Source organism: Pongo abelii, chromosome 1 (assembly GCF_028885655.2).
Source record: "Pongo abelii isolate AG06213 chromosome 1, NHGRI_mPonAbe1-v2.0_pri, whole genome shotgun sequence".
Taxonomy (NCBI): Eukaryota; Metazoa; Chordata; class Mammalia; order Primates; family Hominidae; genus Pongo; species Pongo abelii.
The window spans coordinates 176058772-176080378 of record NC_071985.2 but is presented as its reverse complement, the minus strand read 5'-3'; the positions used below and the strand labels follow the sequence as shown (position 1 = coordinate 176080378).

The following is a 21607-nucleotide window of genomic DNA, read 5'->3' as shown; positions in this document are numbered from 1 at the left end:
GATTGCATCAAGCCTCTGCAGATCTTTCTGGAGATGTAACCTCTTCATTCAATGGCAATTTGTCTCAGTAATATCTGAATACATTGGTATTGCTGAGTGAGAATGCTATTTCACTGGAATGCCTGAGATCCCAAACTTTGTAATGTATGGGTCACAGTTGAGGGGCATCCCTTTTCCCCTAAGGTTCAAAATCCTAAACAAACTCTGAAGAGCTCAGAAGCCCTAAACTCCTTTATCCCATAAATATCACCTTATTTTGCATTCTCACTTTTAAATACGTTAAATCGATTTTTCCATGTTCATGTTTTAGGACTGAGACATTTCAAAAAGGCTATTATTCTTCATTCTGTGCAAGCCAGTGAGCCAGGGGGTGAAGCTCATATTATATACAAATCCTTGGCCCTCAGCATTCTAAAGCAAGAGCATGTCATTACGTGCATCTTTGGCTTTTGTTTGCCATATACATGAGATACTTTTTCCACTTCAAGTCATCTACATTATTTTACTTTCATTGTAGCAGTACCAGATTTTTGTGTGAAAATAAGCATTTATATAAAATACATATGTGACACACACACACATGCACACACAAAGAACACCTATGCATCCCAGTTAGAACTGTAAGTTCAAGATTTTCCTTTGTGTTCAATAAGTCATTTTTTGGGCTTCTTTTTCTCCTTGAGAATAAGCACAGGGGAGGGAGAGGCTGTCTTTTCCCTTTTTTTCTGCATCTCTGTTTGAACAGACCACATACTTGACCCCAAGAGAGATCATCTCTCTACCCACCACTGAGCTGCAGATCTTGAAGAGAGTCCAGAGAAAGCTAGGGGCAGAAGTGTCTTTAGGGTCACTCTTTCTTTCCTCCCAACAGCTCCTACGGCATGAGCCAGGTAATCGGAGGGTCAGCTTGCCCCATCGGGGGTCAGAGAGCCCTCCTCATAGCCTTTCTAAAGCTTAGAAACCATCCTTTGGGTCTGTGCTGAAATGTTACCAAAATGTCAGCCCCCACCTCTGGTTCTTAACTCAGAGAAGCCACCTCATTATTCATATTCTCTCTAATGAACTCAGAATATTCAAGAGACTCTTGAAAACATTCAGCTCTGGGATCAAACTTTTACAGACTGTGAAGGGGGCTGAGGCAGAGGCAAGAAGGGAGAAGCGGATCTCCAAATCCCAAGATACCGATGCCGGCCAAACTTCTGTTAGTTTTTATGGAAATTTGCTCCTGGAGGGGCTGGCAGCCCTCACCCTCAGAAATAATCTTGGTCTCTCTCCAGGTTTTGCAGTCAGTGGATTCTTCAGGTTTCTGACAAAATGGCTCTGACACAGGTCTAGTCACTCTTGAATCTAAAACCCCCACTAGTTTCAGAAATTACCTGGTACACAGGATCTTCAACATCCTCCTCCAATATTGTCTATTGCAGGGTAAGGAGAGGGAGGGTGAAAAGCAGAGGACATAAAGGAAGAGATGTGAGACTGCATTCAGAAATTACAGGACAGTAAAGAAACCAGCTCTGGGCAGAAGAGGCTGGTGGGTCATCAAGGTAGAAAAAGCACAGAAAAGTCAAAACCCTTAGAGCCACTCCCACCTCCACCCGCACTGTTAACAATAGCAAAAGCAATTGTGTTTCTTGGGTCCTCCACCCCTGAAATCTCTCTCTGGATTCGAGATTTCACTTCATCTAACATGTCTAGAGTTTAAGAGAATAAGGAATAATTTCTAATGGCCTGCTTTGGGTCCTGTAATTTACACAGGAATCTTTCATCTTCGTTTATTTCTACTTGGCAGCAGGAAGAGAAGGCCTGACTGTCAGTTTTTACATGTGTTTATTTGAAGCCCCGATCTCCAGTGCAAGGATAAATTCACAGGTATACCTGGTACACAGCTTGTTCACACTGCTTATCCTTTTGTGCCTTTTTTTCTAATTCTTCTCTTTGCTTCAATTCATAAATGAGTTGAAAGAGATCTCTCAAGTCCAGAATAACAGGTTCAGCCTGGAGTGAAAGGTAGTAAGGCACATCATAAGGGAATGGTACTGAGACGCAGCAACAAATTTTTGTTTTTGCAGCGACAACCCGCAGCCCTTCCTTTTCTATTAATCTGAAAGCATTCCATCCTTAATTAATCCTACCTTGTTTATACTGGTTTAGCAAATTGCATCTAGGCTAAAGTTCATTTCTTCAACTAATTATATTTGCAAATTCATAATAATCATAAGCATAAAAGGCATTGCTTTTATTTTTAGTGATTTAGAATACAATAAAAATTAGGGTAGGCCTTATGCAAAACAGCTATTTGTTTTCTCTTATTTTCTTTTTAAATAAGGCTATGAACGCAAGGAAACTTATTTGTATATGGTGCCTCGATCCAGTTTAATCAGAAAGGAAAATAATTAGTCATTAGGAAATACCCATTAGTTAAAAAAAAAAAAAAGAAAAAGAAAAAACTGGATGGGTATGAGCATGTTTCCTTGCTCCAAGGCTGTTTATCTTTTCTAGATGGGAATGTGAGCATCAACTTCAGTGGAAATACATTGCTTGGTCATATCTGAGAGTGGGCCCTCAAAGACCAATGGAGTCACTGGACTGTCGCCCCAGAGTTCCAAGGAAAGGCTCCCTTCTTGGATAGGGATACTCACCGCCTGGGCTGTTTTTATGGCCACAAATCTGTGATTCCCTTCCTTCCCACAAACATATCCAAAGGCCCGGTGATCTGTAATGTCCTTTGCAATGTAGGATATTTCATGAACAGCATGATGATGCTGAAGGGCCTATCAGAGAAAAAAAAGGAAGAACATATTTCAGGGGACTTTCCCTTCGAGCTGTTGATCAATAAGAAATGTGTTTCAGCTATGTGTGAACAGGCCCGAAGGGCTTTGGAAAAGCTGTTTAGTCCAGATGGAAAGAAAAAGAGCTATGCCTGCCCTTGAGAAATGGAGGCTTCCCTCTATGGTCTTAATGCTGTGACCAGAGAGAAACATAGGATTGTTCATATGCTGAATAAGCATCTGCAACAGTGGCTTTATTCAGCTTGCTAGAGCCAGCCAGTTTAATTCAATGGGTAGGCTTCTGTTTGATCTTTTTTCATGACACATCCCAGTCCAACTTTTGGATTGATATTTAATTTACTTAAATACTCAGGGACTGTGTGTGCTGTGGTGGAGGAGGTACACTGCACAACTCCAGGGAGTATCATTAACATTCATAGAACTATAGATGTGCATGGTGACAACGCTTTTCCAGCTGATGGTGATAGAGTGTGTTGAGGAATAAATGCCTTTCTCTGTTTTGCCCAAAGTCACCACTGGGGGTAGAGGCGGGGCTATGCATATCTCAGGCTTTTCATTGGTAGATCTCTCTGCCTGCAACATCAACTCTTTTTATCCACTTGCCCAAATTCTGTTTCTCTTTCAATGGCCATATGAAATAGTACCACCTGTGTGAAACTTCCTCTGAACAAGGCATGCCTTCTGTCTCCCTGGAGAAATAATTCCACCCTCATTTGTGTTTCTGTAGAACTTTACTTTCTAATGACACTGAACTGATGAATTCCTCCAACGTTGGTCCCTGGACTTCCTTACTCTCACAGGTCTTCCTTCTGTGATATATTTGCATGATTCCTTGTCTGTCTTTCCCAGCCGGTTCTGTCTTCCTTATCTCTGTCATCCTAGCACCTTGCACTATGCCTGGCCTATAGTTGTTGAACTATAAAGTAAACTGAGATTGATAATTAGTAATTTGAAAATCTTTTATAATTGACCTTCATGCCTTCATTATCTGAGCTTCAACAAATAATGTTCACCATCCTATTGGGTAATGGTGATCTTTATGGTTATTTTCGTATACTAAACCTACTTGAAGCAATCCTTATTCAACAGTACTCTGTAAAGGCTTATATATTCATCTGGGTGCTTATGGTATGTTTAAAGTCCTTATAAAGAGCCTTTTCATTATACCGGGTATCAGGAGGCCTGAATTCTAGCTACTGTGTAAACACAAGGCACCCACTGTACCCCTGTGTACCTCAAGTTTAACCCTCTAGTAAATGGGAGGTATGTACCAGATCAATGACTCATAACCCAAAGCCATAGATCCTTAGGGGTCATTAAATGTAATAAAAAGAGGCCCCATGCAATTTTCAAAATCTCAAAAAACTAAACAGCAATATGTAATTATTGCTAATAAGTCTACACATTTCTATGTGCATGCAAATGAAAATGCCAAGTTTATTTGGAATTTCTTTTTTTTGAGAGGGTCTCACTCTGTCACCCACGCTGGAGTGCAATGGTGCAATCTTGGCTCACTGCAACCTTCACCTCCTGAGCTCAAGTGATCCTCTCGCTTCAGCTTCCTGGGTTGCTGGGACTACAGGCATATGCCACCAGAGCCGGCTCATTTTTTTGTAGAGATGGGGTTTCGCCATGTTGCCCAGGCTGGTCTCAGACTCCTGGGCTCAAGCGATCCACCTGCCTTGGCCTCCCAAAGTGCTAAAATTACAGGTGCGAACCACGGCACTGGCCATTTATTTGGAATTATATCAGCTTAGTGTTGCTAATATTCCTTAGCTCATATTTGAGTATATTCTCTTACTGGCAATTAGTTATGGTTTAAATAGTCCAAACAGGAAAATGGATGATTACAAATGCAGTTTTTTTGGTAGACAGAATCTTCCCCATTACTGAGTCCATGGAGGGAGAGAGAAAATTATGAAAACATTGGGAACCACTGGAGTAGATACTCTCTAAGCTCTTATTCTGTCTTCCCAAATCCTTTTAAGCCATTAGGACCACCCACTACAAAACCAGCCTCCTGGCACAGTGGGCCTCTGGATTTCACGATGGTCATCGCCATAGTTGTAGGTCACTGATCTTCTAAAATGTCCATCTCTTGGCCGGATGCAATCTTTCCAGGCATTTGACCTTATAAATCATTTGCGGCAGTAGAATTTTCTGACTTACCTTAAACTTCAGGGTCTGATCATTCACTACCTCTCTGACTACTCTTAGAACTCTCTCTATGGCTTCACGCTTGCCCAGGCTGCCCACTGCCCACTGGATATCATGCTTTAATGGTGGTATGACTGCTCAGTTACCCTAGTCCCTCCAGTGGCAATAAAACAAATGTATAAGTCTAATGGTTTTTGACACAAATAAGTTGGCAGAGAAGGACATATTTGCTAGCAAAATAATTAGGACCCATTAATTTTTGTTTTATTAAGAGGACATATTTAGCTAGCAGAGGAAAATTGCTCAAAGAGTGGTAGCTTTTTCATGGTGTTAATGATGTAAAATTGATGAGATTTACATTCGCACAACATGGGGGCATTGATTTATAGGCTTTTGTGCGCTAGAATGGTAGGCAGCAGGGAAAAGTGGGAGACAAAGACGTTCTTCTCTTCCTTTCCTGAAAGTATCTCTCTCACTGCATAATGTGGAGAATGTTATCCACGTTTCCTATTAAATCAAAGTTTGACGACAGTGCCTTATTGATTGCCAGGTAGAATATTGCTCTAAAATCAAGCTGCGATTAGAAGTCTTCCTGGTGGAATTAGATTTGGAGATGATTGTGCGATGGTAAAATATCACCTACCAGGCAAGACGGCAGATGGAGATGTTTTAATTTATCTGGGAATCCTCATTAAGTGTTTTAAAATCAAAACATTTTTAATGCCTGATGATACCTAATACTGTCTTGCAGAGTGTAGCTGTGTGTGCGAGCGTGAAGTGCTTAAAGATATTTGTAACATTATTCTCTCTCATAGTTAATTTTATGACATGTTAAAAAGGATTGCTCTGAACGTGTCTCATTCATTTGGAAATAAGAGTCAGTGAGGGGCTATGTCTTCCCTCTCTCCAACCTTAACTATGCAGACGTAACATAGATACTTAGAAATACAAATACATTAGAATTCTGCTAATCCCACAATTGCATTATCACATTCGCTTTAGGAACTTAGAGTATCATGCAAATTCTTGTTCACTGAGCCTCAAAATTGCCCCATGTCTTCAAGTAGACTTTATCAGCACAATCAAAGACAGTTGGAACCTTAAACGTCAATCCTGAGTTTATTCATGAAGGGACTGAAGGTCAGAGATTGAAATGCCAGGACCAATACTAAACCCAGGTGTTTTTCCTACTCAGGATGACAAAGCATTGAAAAAAGGAAACTAGATTACACAGAATCAAAGTCTCCTTTCCTTAGACTTTTTGGCTCCCTCAACCAACAACAAAAAGATGATCCCTTGATAAGCTGGGATGAGGAAGGCAAGGGAAGAAGAGAACTGGGTAAGGGGAGAGAACTGAGAATGTTCTGGATTCAGGCAGGTATCTGAGATCAGGGAGGGTCATAAATCAGTGGGCTTGGGGTAAAGGCTGGCCACTGGGCTCTCAAAGAAAAAGGTCAAGACAGCATGGTCCTGAAGTTTACTCTCAGGAATTGGCTGTCTCTGGCACCTGTTGAGCAGCCAGAGGCAGAAAGGTGAGGCACAGCCCTTGGTCCTAGGGCATAAGAACTGCTCCATCCCAGGAGTGCTTCTGCAGTCAGTTCCTGGGGTCTTGCAGGTAGTTCTGGAGGTGGCTGGGAGAACCACCAGAGAATACCGGCCAGAGTGGGAGGCAGAGGGTGAAGGAAAGGCAGATGCTGGTTGCCCCTCTCCCACATTTCCTTTTGAAAACAGTTATTGTCTTGAGAAAACTTTGTCTAGATATTAAACTACTGCCAAAATCAAAGCAGGTATTTGTCTTAAAAGTAGAGCCTTCAGGAACACCCTAGCTCTCTGCCACATCTTCATGTATTCCTCCCGTCCTGAACTCTTCTTTGCATCATGGATAAAAGTAGTCACTAAAGAATTCCAAGGACAATCCAGATATCAATGTCCTCAATCCAATCTGACCTTCCTATGCATGAACTTCAGGTGACCTGTGCTGCAAATAATCTGAGGAGCTCATTACTCTCCGTTTGAATTTTGTACTTTCCCACTTCTGTGCTATTGCTCACATGGTTTTCTCTGCAGATGTCCTGGCCCGCGCTTCATCAGCTCAGAGAACTACAGTGTACTTATGATGGAAGGCACAGCTCTGACATGTTGCCCATCCAAGGAACCTACCCTGATACGCCATTTCCCCGAGTAATAATTCCCATCCCTAGATCTCACTGCACTATATTTGTCCCTCTACACAGGATGCTTTGCACTTCTTTCGCATTTATCCATTCATCCAGTTACTCACAGCGTGTGTATTTATTGAGTGCCTATTATGTTGCTGGTCTCCTGCTATGTGCTATGGCTACACAGATGAATAGAACACAGTCCCTTCTTCAAGGAGTTCACAATCTCATAAAACACGTAGGCAAAGAAACTAGCAATCACAATATAATACAACAAGCTTTATATTAAAAGCGTGCCCAGGGTGTCACATAGGCTTGGGGCAGGAATGCGGGAAGGGCATCAGAGAAGGCTTGACAAAGTGGGTGACCTTGAATTGAGGCTCCAAGGATAGATGGGAAGTCTCCAAAAAACAAGGAAGAAAGGGCATTTTAGGCAGAAAGAACTGAATGTGTGAAGGCAGCTAGGTTCTGAGAACAGGACCTTATGGGGAACATCTATGCACATGTTTTCTCTCTCTCCTTCAGGAATGTTAGGCCCTTCAGAGAAAGATCCATGTCTAGTTCTTCTCAATCTTACCCCCGCTCCTAATACTGCACCTTCTGAACAGTAAGTGCTACATAATATTTCAGGAAGGCAGGCAGGGAGGAAGAAAGAAAGGAAGTACAGGATGAAGGGAATGAATGGGGAGGAAGAAAAGAAAGAAAGAAAGACCAAGTCAGCTTAAGATAAGCCCTACATATGGTGGATGCTCAATACATGCTCAATGAATAAATGATTCAGGTTAATTCATAACATTTCACACAGGATTCATTCTGTGAACAGAGAATTTCTTATCTGATCATCATTAAATCTTTTTTTCTTTGTATTTCCATGAGCCATTTACCAATGTTTAAATGAAGTATCAAATTGTTTGGAGGGTTACTGTCTGACAGAATAAATTACAGAGAAGACTTAATTTGTAGTATGGTTCAATACAGCCAATTAAATACAGTATGGATTAGAAAGTCATCTGCTGAAGATTTTACCATTAGCTTTTTTTAAAGAATAAATTCTACCCTATTTAGCCTTCATATTATTAGTATGTGTGTGTATGTGTGTGTGTGAGAGTGTGTGCTTTCCCGAGGCAATACTATTCACAGGAAAAATACCCAACAGGAATCAAGTGAGTTAACAACAAAACAAAAAAGCAGAAAAGCAGAGAGACACAGAATAAAAATAGATACATGAAAAAACACTACTTCATACTACAAGCAATTACAGTAGTTAAAACCTCACAAGACAAAGGGAGGCCCAGGCTCATTACAAAGGCCTTTCTCTTTTCTAACATATTTTTGGATGTGCTTGCTACATCGCGGTGCCAGTGAGGCAACCTCTGCACCAGCCCCCAGGCAACCCATCATCAAACACTCAATGGAGTGGGTCAGAGTGAAGTGCTCCCTGGGTTGGCATCCTGAAATCTTCTAGAAGTTTCTACTCAAGGACAAGACCAGATTTCCAAATAATGTAGTCTCTCGCTGAAGAGGTGGTGTGATAATGGAGGAAAGATATGGACTCTGGAATCAGAAGAAATGCAATTCATATCCAAGCTCTACCATTTACTAGATGTATAGCTTTGCACACATCACTCTAACTTTCTGAGACTTCTTTTCTCTTTTTGTATAATACAAAGAATGATATGGGAACCCAAAATGCTATTGGAAATATTAAATTGATTCATATAACATATATGAAATGAGATACCATTTTTCCCACCAGAATGAAACAAACAGAAAAGATAATACCCAATATTGACCAAAGTGTGATGAAACAGATATCTTCTTGGGCTACTGGTCTGCTACATGTTACTTAAGGATGATAATAGTATCTCTCTCATAGTGTTGTTATGAGGATGAATAAATTAATATATGTAAAGTGACCAGAACAGTGCAAGGCACATTTATAAAGGTTGGTACCTGTCAGCCATTACAGATGTTTTGTTATTGGTGGAAGTGTGATTTGGTGCAACTTCTCTGGAGGGCTGCTTGGCAGTATATTTCAGAGCTTTAAAGATGTGCATACACTGGCTCTATGATTCTTCTTTAATTACTTATCCAGAAAGAACGTAATATTTGGGCAAAAACTTGAGTACGAAATATTCCCTGCAGTGCTGTTAGGATGGTGAAAAGTTAGAAATGTCCAAAAATGTTGAGCATTAGCTGACTGGCTGAAGAAAATGCATTTGCTATAAGATGAAATAGCAAGCAGTACCGAAAAAATGATCTTGTGGAAGTGTGTATTTTTTGCTTTGAAAATATATTCACAACATCCTGTTGAGTGAAAAAAGCATATTACAAAATGCTATGTTCAATATGATCCTGTTTTTGAAAAAATGTACACATATCCATATATGTGTACATAACAAGAGTTCTCTCTTGAGTGGTGGAATTACTAGTAATTTTCTTCTTATTTATGCTAATTTTTGCTACAATCAATATGCTATTTAACAAAGAAAAACATAAGATGTTTTTTTCTTTCATATTCGAATTTAATGCCTGCACCGTCACCTAACCCTCCTTGAGCCCATTCAGTCTCCCTCATTCTTATCCCCCAAAAACAAGTTCATCTTGTCAATTTCACCTTCCATCACCTTTTGCTTGTCCATCCCTCTCCATCTCCACCAGCAGATGCCAGGTCACACAACTATCATTTCCTGCCTGGATTACTGCAGTATCCTCAGTCCTTCTTCATCCACTTATGCTGGCCTCTCCTCTGACAGTCACACCATAGGATGAAGAGATTGAGAAGAAAACCTGGCAAATCTGATACATCTTTCTAGTACTTAAAACACAGCAAAAGCTTCCCATCGCTCTTAGGATAAAGACCAAAATACTTGCCAGGGCCTGCAAAGCCCCCTGTATGACCTGGCTGCTTCCCCATGCTGACTCCCCTGTTCCCCTTGTTCCCCACCACCTTGGTATTTTACAGTCTCTCAAATAAATGCACCACGCTCAGGTTTTTGCATATGCTGTTCCAGTTGCCTAGAAAGCTCAACTCCTTTCCCCCATTCAGACCTCAGCAGAGATGTCTCTTCTCTTTGCAAGTTTCCCTGACCTTCCAGCGCAGACCAGGTTCCCATGACGCAAGTCCTCTCTACTTCTTCGACTTTTCCACTGGGAGTGGGAGAGACCCCTCAGTTTGCCATTATGTATGGGGATGAATTGATCAGTGTCTGCCTCCGCCACTAGAGGCAGCAGCAGCATTTTCTTTTCTTTTCTTATCCTAAGCATCAAGTACAGTGCCTGACGTATACAGTAAGGGTTTTGTACATCTATGCTTTTACTGTTATAGTAAAATATACATAACATACAATTTATCTTTACCATTTGAACCATTTTTAAGTATTAAGTAATGTAGCATTAAGCACATTCACATTGTTCTGCAACTATCACTGCCATTCATCTCCAGAAAATTTTTGTCTTCCCAAACTCATGCTACCGTTAAACAACTTCCCATTCCCTACTCCTCCCAGCCCCTGGCAACTGTCATTCTCCTTTGTCTCTATAAATTTTTCAGTAAACATTTTTATGAATGAATCTGTCAGCAGGATCCTGTGTCCAGGTCTCTCTCTGAACTCCACTGACTCCCTATCCGTTTTCCTCTCTAAGCCTTTGTTTCATCAACAATTAAAACGAGGAGGTGGAATTCAGTAAATACACATATCCTCTTTTGTTCTCAACATTTCTTTAATTTCTTTTAAATTTTTACAAATAGACAACAGCTATAAAAAGTCAGCTTCTTCTTCTTAGCAGCTCTCTAAACATATGCTATACACACACCAGTCTAGAAAGATGTGCATGAATTCCTTGCCTAAAAATAGAGAGATGCACTAGTTAACCAGCTGAGGGTATTCCAGACCTGTGAGTTGGCCTTAAATTTGTCTAACAGGCAAAGTGGAGCCAGGTGTGTTTAATCAATTAGCAATCACCAAAGTGACAACGAAGCATATTTTGTTAAAGAGAAGTTAAAACACACACACACACACATACCTTAAATAAGGAAAATTGCTTCAGTGTTAGTTTCCTAACTGAAATCTATGTCCTGTGATCAAGGATGTGGCTACGTATAATCACAGTTGGTAGTGGGATAGAATAACTGTTCTGTCTCATTCAACTCACATTCATTCCCCAAAAGCCCTTAGGTGCTAAGGTACACTAGGTTCTGGAGACACTAAGATGAGTAGGATGCAGTCCTGGCTCTCTAAAGCTGGCACTACATGTGCATATATGGAAGTTGGGAGCTCCTTATTTTACTAAACATATAGTTTGTATATTGTGCTGTCCTGTCCCCATTTCCAGAAGGCATGTACTGTATATAGAAGGATTTGAATCCCTCCATGGCTTTGTGGCCATGAACAAGTCACCTTATTTCACTGAGGCTCAGTTTCTTCATCTGTAAAATGGGAATGATTCCTTTCTCATAGGGATATAAGGAAGATCACTTAACATGTCTAGCAGAGCATCTGGTAGATGGTAGGCTCTTTGCACTTTGGGTCTTTTCCCTGGCAACTGAGTTTAAGGTTCTCAATCTAATGACTACATAATTTAGTGTTCAAGCACCAACAGTAGTTTCCTCAGATGAGGGCTTCCTTGGAGCTCACAGGATAATGGTCTTGCAGTGGCTAAAGGATGATAAGAAAAAGAAACACTTCGAAATTAAGTCATCAGAAAAAGAAAAGAGCTAAAAGTTAGAGTTTCAAGCTTTATGATGTCATCTGAGAACCTGGATTCTCTCAGGTTGGATTTTCATTTAACCCTGTAATTTCTAGTTACATAAATAAATTCCTTTTGTTGGTCGCTTAAGACTTTTTGAGGTGAGTTTTCCATCGCTTGCAACTGAGAGATTTCTGAACAATATAATAATCATCGTTATTCCTACCTTAGACAGGAGGAAACAGGCTCAAAGAGAACTGACCTACTCAGGTAGCAGGAGGCTGACCTGGGCTTTGAGGAAGTTTCACTGACATGCAAGTGTATGCCTGGTTTATTGTAAGTAGTAATTAATATTGGAATTATAATCATGAAATGTCTTTGGTTATACATTAAGATAAAGCACATACACAAATACGTTGCTATTAAAAAACAAGACTTTCAGTGAAAGAAAAATGAGACACAAATACTTTAAAAACTTAAGAAATAACTCTGTAATGTTAAATTTGAATTCGAAATATCAATACCAACTTGAATTAAAATACATATTCCTAGCACTGTTCACTGAAAGGACCTAGAAGCAGTGAAACCCCCGTAGCTATGAGCACACCTAATATAGCTACTTACTATCTAGCTATCTATTCATCTATTGATCTTTCAACCCATCTAGTGAGAGAATCAGAGAGGGCAAATACGGCAAAAGGTTAAGTTTTAGAATTATCCTTTTACATTTTTTGTTTGAGCATTTTCATGATAAGTTGGAAAAAAATTTAAATCTTACCATGTTCCTTTCTCTACTTCCACTCCCTCTCCCTTTCTCTGAGAACAGGAGAAGCCAAGGTACTGAGCACTTCAATGACTTAACTGAAAGTCAGCTGCAGACAAAAGACCTTTATCACTTCCACTTCAGTCAACCATTGGTCCAAACCATAAGAGAGTCTTTAAGAAGACACATGTGCTTAGAAGTGCTTCATGTTAGAGTTGCCAGTTTCCTTTGTTCCTTCCTGTATTCCTATGGCCTGCATCAATACACATCAGCCAATATTTTTCTTTTTTTGTTTTATGTTATTTGTATTTTTTTAAACTTACTTTAATTTTAAGTTCCGGGATACATGTGCAGGACGTGCAGGTTTGTTACATAGGTAAACGTGTACCATGGTGGTACTTATCAACCCATCACCTAGGTATTAAGTCCACACGCATAGCTATATTTATCCTGATGCTCTCCCTCCCCCTGATCCCCCAACAGGCCCCAGTGTGTGTTGTTCCCTTCCCTGTGTCCATGTGTTCTAATTGTTCAGCTCCCACTTATAAGTGAAAACATGCGGTATTTGGTTTTCTGTTCCTGTGTTAGTTTGCTGAGGATAACGGCTTCCAGCTCCATCCATGTCCCTGCAAAAGACATAATCTTGTTCCTCTTTATCAGCCAGTACCTTTCTATTTTCAGCAACAACACTTTTCAAAGTTCAGGCTGAATAAGTGTGGAAACAATTTGTGCTCCTCTCTGGGCCAGGGGTTGGGTGGGTCGGGGTGCAGATTCCCAAAATTGGAAGATTCTCCAAACATGCATAAGAATTCAAACTTTATTTTCACTACATTAAAAAAGGGGAGGTGTTGCTATGCATAGAGTTCCTGCTATATGCTAGGTAATGTGCTAGGTACTCTACGTATATAATCCTCACTTCCACTCACCCAACAACTTTGCCAATTTTCCCCTACTTTACTATGGAGGTACCTGAGACACAGAAGGGTGAAGTAACTTGCCCCAGGTCACACTGCCCATAAGGCAGACCTGGACTGCTGCCAGGTATGGCTGGCTCCAGACTCTAGGCAGCCTCTGTGCACTTGAATACAGTTTCAAATGTACTTTAATGGCCTATATTTTCATTCTTCTACAATCCTTATTTTCATTTCTGTTTCTTTCTGCATGAAGAATCCTAATAACCATTGTGGGTGTTTAGTAATGTAACCAATGGTTTTAACATTTTAGCTCATTGTGTAAAATTATTATAGAAAGCAGGTAAATGAGTGCGCTTGAATGGAAATGAAACAGAATGTTTTGCCACAAGTCACTGCAGAAACGAGGTCATTATATTTAATAGAAAATGACTTTTTGTGTTGCACCCAGTCTGAAATTAACCTCTGCCTTGGTCACGATGATGTCTTGCATGCTAGACAGAAACTCACAAAAAAGTGAATTGACTAAAATGCAGCCAATAGAAAGGATGCTGCATTAGGAGTGAGACGACTGGGATTCCAAGTTCTGGTGTCTTCATTTGTAAAATGAGGTGGATAGCAGGTAGTGGTCATGACAAACAATGACTTCTGAGGGTGCTGAGGTAAGGCATGATTTGGAGTAGACACAGGTCAGCATCTGAAACCCACATCTGATGTGTGCTACTTTCGTTAACTTGGACAAATCACCTAGCTTCTCTGAACCTTAGTGTCCTCACCTGTGAGTTCATTCAATTGAAGTACGAATTAAATGTGATTATGCTGGTAAAGTTCCTAGTGTTCTGCCTGGCACAGAGGTTGTTTAGTAAATGGGAGTTGCTCTCCAGCTCAAATATTCTGCTATCCAAATTGTTTGTCATTGTTAAGTGTTGAATTATGCCCCCAACCCCCATTCATATATTGAAGTCTTAAACTCCAGTACTTCAGAAAGTGACCTTATTTAAAAACAGAGTCATTATAGAAGTATTTATTTAAGATGAGATCATACAGGTGGCCCACTGATTCAATATGAATGGTGTCCTTATAAAAGAAGGAAATCTGGGCACAGACATGTGTATGGAGAGAAGGCCATATACAGATGATGGCAGAGATCGTGGTGATATGCCCAGAAGAAATGCCAAAGGCTGCCAGCAATCCAGCAGAAGCTAGGGGACAGGCATGGACCAGTCTTCTGCACAGCCCTCAGAAAGAACAATCCCTGCAGACACCTTGATCTGGGATGTCCAGGCTCTAAAACTATACAACAAAACATTTCTGTTGTTTCAACTGTCCAGCTTGTGGTACTTTGGAGAAATAGCCCTTGGAAACTAAATACAGCCATCTTCTTATTTTTATCTTCAGGTCCTTTTGTTTAAGGAGTTTGCCAAGATAAACTGTTGATGAGACAAGGGTTAAAAGAAACCAACATGAAATTAAATTCTATGTATTTCGTCTCATTTCTGCTCCCTCAGTGAGCCTTAATTTTCCAATCTGTAAAATGAAGGGGCAGGAATGATCCCTTCCAGCTCTGCTCTGCTTTTCAATGCAGAATAACAAACCTTTTTGTTTTTCTGTTACTGACAGAACTTGCTGCTTAAATCAGAAACACAGAGTGTAGTGCAGTGCCATGCAATTTATAGCTGCATCTATCCAATTATTTCCCATTTAGTGCTGTGCAGCAGTCCCCAAATACACCACCAAACCACTGAGGTGGTGGGCTGAGCTCTCTGAGTACAAGGATCAATTGTTTCTCTTACACTAATTGGCCCCATGATTTGTTAGGCTGTTGCCTTGGAAAATGAACTGTCAGTAAAAGAAATTAGCACCAAATTGCCCCCTTTTGTGAAAATGCACCAAACACCATTCTGTAGCCATCTCCTTCAACTTACCTTAGGGTCTCAGCAGGCAAAATTGATACAGATTAATAAATTCTTACCCTAGTTCTACCATTTTCCTGTTAGAAATGAGAAAACTGAGGTTGAGGGTGATTAACCAACTTGTCTAATGTTTCATCAATGATGAAATTCAGCACTGAGGCTGACGGCCAGTCTGATGCCAAGCTTCATGCCCGTTTTATTTCATCAGGTCACCTTCTTAGGGCTGTGATCATCAAGCTCTGCCCAGCTGTCTGCCTTCTTGTCCCTCCTTCTGTCTGCCTTCTTGTCCCTCCTTCCTGGCATAGATTTTCATCTCTGTGCCAGACTTAGAGACAACTCTGCCCAAGTGAGGGCAGATGTGAAGAAGCTAGGCTGTCTGCATCAAATACCTAGGCATTCTGCATCAAATACTGCCCACTACTGGCCCGGCTCTGATGTGCCCCCAGGACTCAATTCTAGTAATAGGGCATCTGCCTTGATCCAGAAACACTGTGCTAGGTGCTGGGGATGCAAAGCACTGGCAAGGCCCTTGCCTCTGAGGAGCTCACACTCTACGGCAGAGAAGGGAGGTCAGGTGTCTTTGTTAATGTTTTCCAAGAAACCATTCCTTTTCTTCCTAACACAAACCACAGTCTGTAATGATCCCTTCATGTGTATAATCACCTGGCTAATATCTGCTGCCTCTACGAGACTGCAGAAACCAGGAAAGTGCTCCTGTGTTCGTTTTTGGCTCACCATCACATCCCCAGCTCCTAGCACACTGTATGACACTTGGAGGGGGGGTGGCAGAGTTCAGTAAAGATTCATGGAGTGAATAAGTGAATATTGTGTTTATGCAATAGTAAAGGCATAGCCAGGGTAAGCATGGAGGCCTGAAGTGACTAGATTAGTAGGAACTGACTAGATAAAAATTAGTGAGTGTGGGAGTGGTGGGGATCAAGATGTTCTATCCAGAAGGATAGCGATGACTTGCAGAGCTATAAAACAGCATGTTATATAGGCAACTGCAATCAGTATGGGATTATTAGACAATAAAATGCTGGGCAGTGAGTGACAGTCTTTGAAGGTGACAAGACAGGTAGGGGCCAGGGGATGCAGAATTTTGAAGGCCAGTTTAAAAAACTGGAGTGGTTGAAATTGTCAGCTCCCTTCTAATTGACCCTGCTGTTAATCTTTGCTGCAGTTAAGACTTCCCACATGCTGCAAATAGAGTCCTTCTTCAGGTTCGAGGACAGAGTTGAGCTGTCCCTCCCAGCTGGGTGCCCGTCGATGGAAGCCATATCCTAGGGCTCTCTCTAACACAGTGTGCCAAGGGATGCTCAGCTGAAGCATCGGGGAGGTTGGTTCATAGGCGAACAGATGGTTACAAATAAACCTGGCTCTCCCTGCCGGAGGAGAGGGTCTGAGGGCCCTGGCCAGGCTGCAGCTGCACTTGAGCAACTGTTCTTTTTCTCTGGGTTATAAAAGAAGCAGACTCTCTTGTCTGGGGACAGTTTGGCAAAGTGTTTGTGAGCTGAAGATAAATCCGGCCTCCCCTCACTGCCTAATCCCTGCTTCCTGGTCTACAGTCCGTGACCTGCAGAAATTCATTCAAAGTTCTTTAGTAACAGGTGACAGGGGTTCTATCTTAAAAAAACACAAACACATGAAAAAAACGTGAATGGTGGGGGGAGGGGGTCAGGGGGTGGTGACAGTGGTGATGGCAATGTGCCTCTTTGTTTAATCAGCTTCACTGGCAGTTTTTGGAGAAAACTGGATGTGTTTTCCTAACTAATAGCATAAGGCTTTATAACACCTGATGGTGAAATTGATGAGTGAGCATGTGTGTCAGTGTTGAATGGGTCTGGGTCATTCCTTGGCTCTGCTACTTTCTTCTCCACTGTATTACCTTGGGGAAGTCAAAGATCTGTGCTGTCCATTGATGTCCCCATTTGCGGGATACTGTTTCAGAGCACCACCCTGAAGGCTGCAAGGTAAGCTTGGGTGTTTGGCAGAGGTAAGTGACTGAGAGGGATCTGAGAGGGCCAGCAAGAACCCTGGGCACAGAGCTACATAACCTGGATGTTTCATCCATTGTCCTTTCAGTAAACAATCCCTGAAAGCTTGCTGTGGGTTGCATGCCAGAAAGGCACAGGGCATAGAAAACACATGTGACCAGTAGCAGTCCCTACCCTCCAGAGACACACGATCTGCAGGAGACAGCCAGGTGGCAAGTTCTCAGAGAGATGGAGATGCAGAGCCTGGGCTGGGAGAGCACGTAATCAGGGCAGTTAGTCTCAATGGGGCAGGCTGCTGGGAAGAGAAAACATTCGGGCTAATTCACAAGAAATAAAGAGTCACCAAGGGAGAAGGGGAGAGAAGTACACTGTAAGGCAGAGACAGTGGTGGGTGCAAATGCCAGGGCAGAAGGAGGCAGCTCCAGAACATTCTGAAGGGTTCTAGACTTGGGTGTTGAGAGGGTGTTTGTCTGAGGTCATCTGTAGGGCCCTTCCATATGACTTTCCAGAGCAACCTCTCTCTGCAATCGGAAGGAGAGTTGGGACTGCGCCCAAATGTGGAAGCCTGTGCATGTCATTTTGAAAACTCTGTTGAGGTTTCAGGGTTGAGCCACTGAAGGACTGGCATTGGAACTCCTGAAAGGGTTTCCATCTCCAGTTGGATCAGCTGCCTCTGTTATGTGCTCCCTGAGCCTCTTTTTCTCTGCTTTCCCTTTGCTCAGAAGACTTGCTATTCTGATTTGCAATGACTCATTATCTAGCCACCTATCTTTAACCTGTCCGGGCTCCCACTGATGAATCTGTGCAAGAATGTCAGTGGCTAGCCTACTTGGCAGAGCTGGTGCAGGGATCATAATAGACCAGCAATGGAAAGTAGGATGCACTGTTGACAAAGATTCTCTCCTTGACCAAGCTCTACTTGGCTCCTCTGAGCCCTCTTCTTCACTAGGCCTCAACCTTGGCCTAGAAAGATGTGAACAAACACTAACAGAGTTTCTGTTTCTGTTTTATTTTGATTTTTGAGACAGAATTTTGCTCTTGTTGCCCAGCCTGGAGTGCAATGGCCCAATCTCGGCTCACTACAATCTCTGCCTCCCGGGTTCAAGTGATTCTCATGCCTCAGCCTCCCGAATAGCTGGGATTACAAGCATGCACCACCACACCTGGTTAATTTTTGTATCTTTAGTAGAGATGGGGTTCACCATGTTGGTCAGGCTGGTCTTGAACTCCTGACCTCAGGTGGTCCAACTGCCTCAGCCTCCCAAATTGTTGGGATTACAGGCGTGAGCCAGTGAGCTTGGCCCCACTAACATTTAGTTTCTAAGAGATCAAAGCCAGGTCTCTAGGATAGACCTAGTCTCCCTTAAAGTGCCTGCCTAAGAAAACTCAAGGCTGCCAGAGGAATTTACTGTTTGTTTCAGCCAACACCTGAAGATTGGGCCCATCTCCCAGACTCTTTGGAGGGTAGGAGCCTAAGTTTGATAAATGCCAGATGGGTTTTACATGGACCAACCTGCTACCACCTCCCCTTATCCCAGTGCCCACCTCCAGCTTTTCGGGATTTTTCACTTCCCTGACTCTACTCAAGCTCTCACTATTTCCCCTCCCACTCTCTCATTCTCCCTTGAAACAGCCCAGTCACCTCTGCACAAATCGGAATGTAGTTCAGCTCTTTTCTCTACTGTCAATTGTTACTGAATAAAATGTTTCACTGCTTTAACTAATGTCCAGCTGTGTTTATCTCTGACACCACACAGGCTATAACCATCTCCACCTACAGCTTGAGATGCAGGCCCTGGCTTTAAGTGCCTTACACATTCTTTTACTAATTGTCACCCTGGCATGTGAGGCAGTCTGGCTGGAGGACCGGAAACGTGAAGCACAATGGTTAAGTGCACAGCCCCTGGAGCCAGAGGTCAAAGGCTGGCCTTTCACTCACAAGCAATGTACAACTGGGCTAAACACCTACCCTTTTTGTGACTTTCCTTTCTCACCTGTATAATGGGAATAACTGTTTCCACCTTATAGAACTGTTATGAGAATTATATGAAATTACACGTGACTTGCTTAGCATGGTGTCCAGAACACAGAAAGTGCTGAATAAATGTTATATTGTTTTTTCAAACTATTCAAAGTGTATCCCATGAGGGAATAACTTCTCTGTTTATGTACAATATATCCCCTTACCTAGAACATACCCTGGTACATAGTTAATGCTTAGTAAGTGTAGGGAATATTCTCTGTTTATGTACAATATATCCCCTTACCTAGAACATATCCTGGTACATAGTTAATGCTTAGTAAGTGTTTGTGGAATCTATTGGGCCATTCTTGCATTGCTATAAAGAGATACCTGAGACTGGGTAATTTATAACAAAAAGATATGTAATTGGCTCACTGTTCTTCGGGCTGTACAAGCAGGGTGCCAGCATCTGCTCAGCAAATTTCCAGAGCAACCCCTTATTGCAAAACAAAAGGGAGATGGGCCAGGGAGCTTTTACTCATGGCGGAAGGTGAAGCAGGAGCAGGCATATCACATGGCCAGAGCAGGGGCATGAGAGAGTGAGGTGGGGGTGAGGGGTGGGGGAGCTGCCACATACTTAAACAACCAGATCTTGCAAGAAATTACTTACTATCACAAGGACAGCACTAAGCCATGAGGGATGCGTCCCCCTGACCCAAACACCTCCCACCAGGCCCCACCTCCAACTTTGGGGATTACATCTTAACATGAGATTTGATGGGGACACATATTCAAGACATATCATTGAGTAAATGATTTGATGTAAGAAATATTGATCTCTGCTCTATTTCTACAGGCTTTACAGTCTTGTCCCAGAACTGTACTGTGACTGCTGGTTTGTGAACACACAAGAGCATTTGTGGCCCCCTTGACTATACCTACACACAATATATAATTGCATATTTTATAATACAAGGCAGATAAGAACGTGACTAAGTGAGTCCTTGTGACACAGCCGACACCCTGCATGGCGCAACAAGGGGATGTGGCCAGAAGAAACCCTCACAGCTCTGGGCTCAAGTGAGCAGAGGCAAAACTTGGCTTGAAACTGCTACAATGCATTCTTCCTTTGTGTATCAGAATGCAATGAGGGACAAAGTGATAGGAGTTGTCAAGTTTTGAAATGAATAATAGGAAGTCTTCAGAGTGAAGCTTATAAAAGAGATGTGCTAAAAATACAGCTGGCTCCAAGAGCATCTGGGAAGCAGAAGGATTAGCGAGGCGCCCTTAATTGCAGCATAACAAAGACTCCTGCTGAAGGGAATGTTTCTTTCACCAGTTGCACCTGCAAGCAGGTAAGCACAAGGATGAAAATGCAGGGTATCTAGTCTCAATGTCTTCTCCCCACTTCAGGAAATTAATCCGCAAAAGTAGGCATCTAGCAATTTCCTATCATTTGGATACAATGGGGAATATCAAGCGGCTCAGCCAGTTGGGGGAGAGGGAGCCAGCGTTTCTAAAGCGCCCCCTACCTGCCTGATGCTTTTCTTATAGGTTCAAATTTAATTCTCATTACAAGCCAGTGAGAAAGGTTTATTATCACTTATTTGCCAGAGAAAGACACTGAGGCTCAAACAAGTGAGGTTGCAGGCCCAAGTTCAAACCTCTAGAATACGGAACTCCCAGGGTTAGATCTGAATTCCTATCTCCTAGCTATTCCCAAATCCAAGAGATGACAATATATTGCTTATTATACATTTCCTTTAAGTGTCCTCTAATTGAAGTATGTCTTCTAAAACAGAGGTCCCCAACCCCCGGACCATGGCCAGGTACCAATCTGTGGCCTGTTAGAAACCAGGCTGCACAGCATGAGGTGAGTGAGCAGTACCGCCTGATCTCTACCTCCTGTCAGATCAGTAGCAGCATTAGAGTCTCATAGGAGCGCGAACCCTATTGTGAACTGCGTGCCAGAGATCTAGGTTGCACACTCCTTATGAGAATCTAATGCTTGATGATCTGAGGTGGAACAGTTTCATCCTGAAACTATCCCTCACCCCGCCCCACCCCAAACTGCTATGCATTGTAGCAGTTTCAAGCCAAGTTTTGCCTCTGCTCACTTGAGCCCAGAGTTATGAGGGTTTCTTCTGGCCACATCCCCTTGTTGCCCCATGCTGGGTGTCTGCTGTGTCACGAGGACTCACTCATCATGAGTGGAAAAACTGTTTTCCACGAAACTGGTCTCCAGTGTCAAGAAGATTAGGGACTG

The 21607-nt window shown here is 42.2% G+C and overlaps 1 protein-coding gene across 19 annotated transcripts in view; it reads right to left on the bottom strand.

Moving 5' to 3' along the window:
* Positions 1-21607, bottom strand: part of DAB1 (DAB adaptor protein 1) — a 1275060-nt gene that overhangs the window by 79877 nt on the left and 1173576 nt on the right. For 14 of the 19 annotated variants that reach the window (XM_054534040.2, XM_054534037.2, XM_054534022.2 and 11 more), the window contains 3 exons: positions 2640-2771; positions 1876-1995; positions 1377-1415 (listed from right to left, as the gene is read on the bottom strand). In XM_054534040.2, the coding sequence (XP_054390015.1) occupies positions 1377-1415; positions 1876-1995; positions 2640-2771 (291 nt within the window). The remainder of the gene's footprint in view (positions 1-1376; positions 1416-1875; positions 1996-2639; positions 2772-21607) is intronic. The other 5 variants (XM_054534064.1, XM_054534100.2, XM_054534109.2 and 2 more) reach the window with 1 other exon arrangement.